Below are 8266 nucleotides of genomic sequence, written 5' to 3'. Positions count from 1 at the left end.
TTTCCATGCATTTATTTCCTGTCGTATTTTGGCGCAAACTGTAAACTTCACCCCTCGCCGCGGTGGGGGGAGGCGGTGGCAGGGATGCCGTCCTGCAGGCACGTCCCGCCCCAGCCCTCTTGCGGGACCCCTTCCTGCAGCCCCGCACCTGCAGCTCCGGCCCATTCCCACTCCCCAAACCTCCTCCCCTCCCCCTCTGACACCCGGACCGTGGCACTGCAGGGCGGGGGGTGCAGTGTGGGGGATTGCAGCCTCACCGTGATGCCGTGTTCCTGCAGGGAGCGGCAGGAGCAGCTGATGGGATACCGCAAGCGGGGCCCCAAGCCGAAGCCGCTCGTCGTGCAGGTAAAGGCGATGGGGAGTGGATCCCGGGGGGCTGCTTTCCTTTCCACGGGTTGCATCATACGAAGGAACTGCGTGCAGCACCAAGGGGATGCGTCCCCAGTGCTGAGCTCATGGTGCAGCCCCCGGGCACGGGGCAGTGTGTGGCTGGGTGGCATTAGCAGGCTGCTGGCCCCGGCTGGACTCTGTTCCCAGGCAGCTGATTGAAGGGGGCTTTTCTTCTTTTCATTGCTTCATTAATCCGGAGCAATGCAGGGCCTGGAAGTGGGCGCGGGTTGGGCTGCGTGCCGGGGGTGGCACCTGCGGCGGGGCCCAGCCAGGCTCAGCCCTCGGCTTTGTGTTGCAGCTGCCCTCCTTCGCCCGCCGCTCCAACATCCTGACGGGGCTGCAGGACCCCACCGTGGACACCCGGCCGAAGCTGGACCTCGGCTCCTCCGGCAAGAGCCAGCAGCACCAGTATGAGCTCAACAGCAAGAAGCACCACCAGTACCAGCCCAACGGCAAGGAGAGCGGCGTGAAGCACCAATCCCACAGCAAGGGCAAGTACTACTACCAGCTCAACAGCAAGAAGCACCACCACTACCAGCCTGACCCCAAGATGTATGAGCCCCACTACCATCCCAGCAGCAAGGAGCCGCAGGGCCAGGCCTGCTTGGACAGCACCAAGAGCCCCCTGGGCGCCCACCCGGATAAGTGGGCGCACGGTGCGGCCAAGAACCTGCTGGGCCCAGTCAAGAACCTCGCTACTGAGAGCAAGAACGGGGCTGAGAAGAACCTGTCCAGTGGCACCGGGCCCCCCCCTCGGGACAGGGTCACCAGCAACGGGCTCGGGGGCAAGATGAAGATCGTCAAGAACAAAAACAAGAACGGGCGCATCGTGATCGTCATGAGCAAGTACATGGAGAATGGCATGCAGGCGGTGAAGATCAAGTCTGGGGAGCCACCCCGGAAGCGGGCGCCAGAGGAGAGGACTGCTAAGAAGGGCGGGGAGGAGAAGCCGGAGGCCTGGAGGAAGCCGGGCGAGGAGAGGGCGGTGGGCAGCAATGGCCTGAGCGCTGCGGAGGGCGAGAGCAGGCAGCCCGCTGCTGAGCTGCAGGAGGGCCCCAGGAAGCCCTCTCCGAGCAAGGAGCTGCCCCTGCCCGTGGCTGAGCAGCCGCTACAGCTTACCACCAAGCCAGACCTCGTGCCCTGGTCGCTGAGCCCCGGGCATGAGCACAGCCCGTCCTCCATGGGACTGAACCTCTCAAGCCCCAGCGCACGCAAGCGCTGCCTGTCAGAGCCACACGGGGACCGTGAGCCGGGCAAGAAGCGCCTGACGTCGCGCAGCATCAGTGCCCCCACCTGCCTCGGCCCCGAGCGGCCGGAGCTGGCCGCCCAGCCCGAGGTCATCCTGCTGGACTCAGACCTGGACGAGCCCATAGACTTGCGCTGCGTCAAGCCGCGGGCGGAGGGCAAGGCGGCCCTGGTGCAGGTGAAGCCGGAGGAGCCGCCGGTGCCGGCCGAGCAGCCGCCCATAGAGCCCCAGCAGCAACCCGGGCAGGCGGCCGAGGAGGAGGAGGAGGAAGAGGCCGAAGGCCTGCAGGAATTCAAGCCCTTCTTTGGGAATATAATTATCACAGACGTGACCGCGAACTGCCTGACCGTCACCTTCAAGGAGTACGTGACGGTGTGAGGCGGCTGCTCCCCATGGGAGCACAGCCCCGCTGCTGCCCCGTCCCCAAAGCCTACATGGGGTGGCATCTCCGGCCCCGGTCACTGCGGGATGTGGGGCCCTGCACTGCCCCGCACGGTGCCCACTGCTGCTGCTCCCACTGCGGGTGCTGTGGGGCTGCCCTGGGCGCCGTGGGGCCGGGCGGTTACTCAGAGTTATAGTATTATATTTTAACAGTGCTAACTTGTCGAGTGATTCTTGCTCCCGTTTGTACGTGGTGTTATTGAAATGTATTGTTTGAGCTGAAGGCTGGTCGCCCTCCGACTGTGCTAATATATTTATTTGTAGGTATTTATATAATGAAATATAAAGCCTAGATTTATGGAGTCCCTAGATCACCTTATAAACTATATCAGACGACTATTTTCTGTTCTCCTTTTTAACCATTTGGCATTTGTTAGTCTCGTCCCCCCCCATGCCCCGCAGGACCATCCCTGGTATATATTTTTTGATACTGTACACATGTGGTGTTTCTATGTGCAAAAAAAAAAGAAAAAAAATCGTTATCTAAAGCTAAACGAGCTATTATAGAAATTGCTGCTATTAGAAATGTCTAAACTATAAGCTTCCAGTTATTAATTGCTTGAATGTAAATATTAAATGGAGATGTTTGAAAGTGCATTTGATGTCTGCGGCGGGTTGGGTCGGACAGCAGAGCCCGGCTGCTCCCAGGGCTGCATCACGGGGGAGAAATGTATCATGCAATCATTGCAAAGGATTATAAACCTTTATAAAAGCTACCAGGATTTGGAGTGCGTTTGTTACTGCATACAAACAGCAGGGCTGTGCTGGGGGGTCCCAGGCATTGCTGTGGGTGACAGCAGGGCTGAGGTGCAGTGCTTGCTGCTTGCAGGGCAGGAATGGCCTCCCCCAAAGCCTGGGGGTGAGGGTCCCCGTGTCTTTTGAGGTGGTGGCTTCTTGGAACCATGTGCTTGCAGGAGTGCTGTGGGGTCAGTTGTGCTCAGCTGGTGCTTTGGCTTGAGGTTGAGTTCCTGAGATCTTAGCTGGTAATAATGTGTATATACGAAAGCTTCGAGTCTCTGAGAGGCAGAACTGTGTGGTTTGCATGAGGTGGAGCTGGCAGGCATACTGGAGCTCCCTGGTGCTGTGCCCTTCCCCCATTGGTGCCCCTTGGCTGTTGTGCAGGTGTGTGATGCTCTGCTTGCAGGATGCTCTGCTCCAGGCTTCTGCCTTTCAGGCCACGTAAACTTCTGCTCAGTAAATATAAATGTCATTCTGGCAGCTGTTCCTTTCTCAGTCCTGAGGATTTTGTGTGTAGGTGCCGTTTTCTCCAGCTCGGATGGCTGAGGAGGTTTATGTGGACGTGGAACCATCTCAAATGTGGACACTGTTGAGATGCTCAGGTCTGCTCTTCAGTGTGCCCTTGTGGTGGAAGCATCCTCTGGGAACTGATGCCATAATGATGGTTTCATGCCCAAGGAGGTTGTGGATGCCCCATCCCTGGTGGCACTCAAGGCCAGGCTGGATGTGGCTCTGGGCAGCCTGGTCTGATGGTTGGCAACCCTGCACACAGCAAGGAGTTGGAACCAGATAATCATTGTGGTCTTTTTCAAATGAGGCCATTCTACGATTCTATGATCTCCGCTGTTTTGTTGACCTTCTGGGTTCATCTGTTCCTTCTGTTGATGCTTCAAAGCCAATGGAAACTCACGCAGTTGTGTTCCATCACCTTCACCCATCTCTTTGGAGAGGACTGCAGACCCCAAAACCTCACCATGCGCATGCAGGCAGCGAGTGAGAAGAGCTGACCTGGGATTCGTCAACACCTGCTGTTGGCTGGGCTGGGTTGAGAGCTGCAACCAGCATGGTGTGGTGCTGGGTTCTGTGGGGTGGGAGCCCCCATAAGGAGTGTGTTGGGTGGGAGCGCTGCCATCCCAGCGGAGCCGGCAATCAGGAGCGATGCGCTTCCCTTGATTAATTAAGCTAATGGTTATCTGAAAACAAAAAATGGCACGGAAGAGGAGACGCATGCTCAGAATGCAAAATGTGATTTATGAAAGAGGAAGTGCAGCTCGACAGACAGCGGCAGGAGCCAGTCCAGGAGCGGGGCCGCGCAGGCGGGCTCTGCTGGGGCAGATGTTGTGCGAGATGGGAACCTCTCTGTGGATGAGACCCGTGAGGTGTCTCACAAATACCACTGCCTGACTTCTGCACATGAGCTGCAGCCTTGTGGCTGGAGCCTGAGCTCACGTCGGGGTCAGAACCGCCTTCCCCACCGCACAGGTGTGTGATGCTCTGCAGCCAACCGCTGTTTGCACTTGGCTGCGCCGAGAAAAGCGGATTGCACAGCTTCCCTCCCCACTGCCCACCGCCTTAGGAGCACCGAAAACACCATCAGCAGTGGGGTGGTTTGTTCGAGGCACCATTTCCCGGAAACCACAGAGGCAGATAGCTCCTGGTTTAATAGTTTGATGGTGTTTATCACTGCACCGGCAGCTTCCTGTGCTCTGAAAGGTGTGATAAGTCGTTGTTGGTTTAAAAGATACGCTCTGCATTCGTTCTGCGCCAATTGGCTGAGAGAGGCGAAGAGCCCAGGGTATAAATTACTTATTCATGCCGCTCTGTTGCCATATTAAGTGCATCAAACCTAAATGTCTGTTACTGAGAAAATTAATGTGAGGTCCGCTATGCCTTCAATGGTTATCAAAGCGATCCAGGACGAGATGGAGCATCGCTGCTCTCCATTAGGGAGATGGCTGTGTGCTGCATTTAATGTATTTCCCAGGAATGCGTTAACCTCTGTTTGGTTTGGACTTATTCCAGAGAAACATTTGCTGATTTAAAAGGAGAATTTGTATTCGTGTTTTTAGCTCTTCTGAAAGGGTCTGATGCGTCCGTCCCTATAAGATCGCTGCAGTGCTGGGAGAGGAGGGGACTGCAGACTTGTGCTCCAAAGCTGGTTTTGTCTTCTACCCTCTGTGTTTGCAGCAGTGCCTGCCTTCCTGCACTGACCCCATTGCTGCAGCTCTGTGACCCTGTGCTTGTGGTACTGAGCTGCTGGATGCAGCAGGCCGGGCAGTGCTGCCCCAAGAGTGCAGGTGCTGCTGAGGGGAGGATGCTAAACAGCCTCACGGGGACTGGGAGACTTCCAGCTCCAAACCGATTAGAGAGAAAGAGACGGGGAAAGAAGGGGTGTGAGGGTGGTGCATGCCCATGTGCATGCCCATGTGCGTGGGGGGCTCCTCCAGGCAGTCATTTGATGCAATTTGTGGAGTTTTTACTTTATTTTTCCCAACCTCTGCCACTCTGGGGAGTGGGGAACTGACGGCGTCGCTTTGCTGCTGTGGGGTCACGTTTTCTCCATGCCCTCCACCCCCAGCACAACATGGCCTTGCACACATTGGCTGCCATTGTGCACTCTCAGTAAAGCTGGGTCTAATGGGGCTCAGTGCTGGGCTCCCACCCGCACTGCTTTGGGTCCATGAGTGCCAATGGGGCCATGGAGGGGCAGTAGGCAGGGAAGAGGATGAGGAGGGACAGTCCTGGCTGTGCTGCTGCCCATAGGAGCAGCCTCGTGGTACAGATACTGCTGCTCAGCAAGAGCTGCCGGCTCAGCTGTCACCTTGATGTAGTTTCAAGTAAACTGCAAACGTGAAGATTTATTTATATGGGACGAGCAGGCATATAAAGCACGCTGTGCGAGGCAGCACAGCCCAGTAGGGAGCTCCCAGCATTTCAACAGCTGTGACTTCAGCAATCTTGGCCATGTGTCATCCTTACTGGCCCTGCTGATCGCAGGCACACATTGTTTAAGGGGTGAGAAGGAAAGGAAGCTCCATCACCAGCTGCCAGCTCGTCCAGGTCTGTCAGATAGCAAGGGGCAGCGGGAGCCAAGTTCCCAACCTGGGATGTTCTGAGCTCTGCATCTCAGGTGGGAGGGGGGGGAGAAGCTGCAGCCCCATTCTTGTGAGGTTTGAAGCATCACCACAGCCCCAGAGGGACTGCAGCTTCTGAGTGTGCTTCAATCAGCAGTGCTTAGGTCAAGGGAGGGAAGGGGACAGCCTAAACCTCTGGGAGGTGTTGCAAGTTGTGCTGCATAAGCTGGGGTAGAAAAATGCTACAGCTAGAGGAAGTGAATTAAACACGTCGCTGTGGTTATAAAATGCAGTGTGATGGAGGGCCTGAGCTGGTGGAAGCTGCAACAATTGTGTATTTAATATTGGACATAAAGACTGTGCTGAGCATAAATTTCTGTGTTAAGGTGGGGCTGCATCTCCTGCTCTCCTGAGAGCCATTGGGTTCTCAGCTTCTTCTGCAGGAGCACCTGTCCTGGAGCTGCAGTGGTTGGGCCCCGGGCAGCCCTGTTGCTTTGTTCCCTCCTGACACACAGCAGGGCAGTGACCTTCCTTCATTCACAGAAGACAAGGATGGGAGAAGCAGGATGACTCAAACTTCAGAAGTCACCTCTGACTGAAGCCGAACGTGGAAAATTGCAGCCCACAAAGCTGGTGTGAGAGAGCTGTGAGCAACCAAGGCCAGAGTAGAAAGCAGGACTCAGCATTTCCCTCTGTCAGGTGTTGGTGGTGGGACCCAGCTGGGGCCGGTGGCCCCAAGGAACCCTGCAGATGCCCCTTGTGCAGGTCAGGGCACTGGGATTTCAGGAGGTGATGCAGTAGAGGGGGATGCACTTCACAAATTAGAGCCCTCCAAGCTGTTCTGAGCTCACTTGGTGACTGCAGGGAAGAAACCATTTGTATTTTGTGTCAGGTTCTTTTGATTGTCAAAGGTGACCTTTGGGGAGGGAAGCTTTGCTGGGCATCATAGAGCCGAGGAGGCACCTGAAAGCACAAAATAAACATCAACTGGCATGCGTTAGTAAATGTTAATTTTCACATATGCTAGCAATTCCACATGGCTTGAAAAAACACAGGGCGAAGCGTTGTCCCTGAGTGCACCCAGCCATTTGCAGCACGCTGAGAGCCAGGCTGTCATTTCAACATCAGGAATGGATTTTATAGCTCTGCCCTCTGTCCGCTGGGTCCAGCCGTGACATCGTCCTCCTGTTTGTTTCCTTCTGCCGCATGAAGTCACCGACGACAGATCAAACAGGGAGATTCATCGCGGGACAACGGCGGTGTCCCTGGCCAGACACCAGAGGTGCCCTCGATCTCGCTGCCTGGCGGCTGGAGTGATACTTTATCTCGAGTTTAAGGGCTCAACCTGACCCTGAGCCATTTTTAACCCGAGGTGGGAAGATCCTGTCCCGGGCGTCCTGCTTTGCTTTGAGAAATTCTTCCCTCTCTCCCCATTCTCTGCTCTCCCGTTGTTTTTCCTTTTTGTACCTCTGGCACCAAAGGCAGACCCACTTTCGGAGCGTTTGATGCTCTATTTCTTGAAGGCTCTTTAACTCTCAGGACTCAGAAATAACTCTTAGCGAACGCGTTGAGACCCAACAAGAAGACATCTAATCTAATGTATCGCATTTCCATAGTTTGTGCTGCAAGCAGCAATTTGTGGTGCGGCAGCAACGGCTGAGCAGAGACAAGCATTATCACAGGAATTTCTTCTGTCTCTCGCCTGAGCGTGTGACAAATAAGTCTCGGCTGTGGCATTGGCAGCTCTGGTTTCGGACTAACACATTTAATTCTATTTTTTTTTCCTTGTCCTGAAAAAGACGATTTTACCTTTGCCGCGTGCGCCTTCATTTCCCTTCGGTGAAGAATTCGCTGCGTGACGCAGCATCAGCTGCACACAAATGGCACCGCACGAAGTTGGGGGAGGCCGTCAATAAAAGCAGCCGAAGGGACTCCGGGCTCCGAGCCGCGGGGGGGGGGAGGGGGAGCTGAATGCTGCGGCTGCACCGGGCGCACGGGGTGGGGAGGGACCGGTTCGGGGCTGCCGGACCTCTGGGGCTGCCGGATCCGAACCTCCCGGCTGCGGTGCTGTGCGGGCACACGGTGCTGCGTGAGGGCGCTGGGAGCGGTGCCGGGAGCCGCGGGGATTCCCGTATTTGTGGGGGAATTGAAGGCAGAGCAGGCTGACGGATCGCCTCGGTGCGTGACACTGCCGAGTCTGCTTTCGCGTTTCGCTTTCAGCCTTCGGCATCTGAACGCTGAGATGTTGGAGAGGAGCGGGGAAGAGGGCCGGGGGGTGGTCCGGGGGGGGGGCGGGAGTGGCGTGGAGGAGCAGCTTGGAGTTCTCCGCACGGGGAGGAAACCGGCCGTGTCTCGGCTGAGCTTTCATCCGGTAAAT

General features: G+C 56.2%; 1 protein-coding gene across 1 annotated transcript; it reads left to right on the top strand.

The window, feature by feature from the left end:
- The first annotated feature begins 14 nt into the window (after window positions 1–14).
- CBX4 (chromobox 4) lies at window positions 15–2793 on the top strand. Its single transcript, XM_019621663.2, has 2 exons — window positions 15–345; window positions 689–2793. Exons 1-2 carry the CDS (start codon window positions 85–87, stop codon window positions 2012–2014), a joined length of 1587 nt encoding a protein of 528 aa, XP_019477208.1. The 5' UTR covers window positions 15–84; the 3' UTR covers window positions 2015–2793.
- The last annotated feature ends 5473 nt before the right edge of the window (window positions 2794–8266 follow it).

Source organism: Meleagris gallopavo, chromosome 20 (assembly GCF_000146605.3).
Source record: "Meleagris gallopavo isolate NT-WF06-2002-E0010 breed Aviagen turkey brand Nicholas breeding stock chromosome 20, Turkey_5.1, whole genome shotgun sequence".
Lineage (NCBI taxonomy): Eukaryota > Metazoa > Chordata > Aves > Galliformes > Phasianidae > Meleagris > Meleagris gallopavo.
Note: the sequence above shows the minus strand (reverse complement) of the source record. Positions and strands in the feature narration are given on the sequence as shown.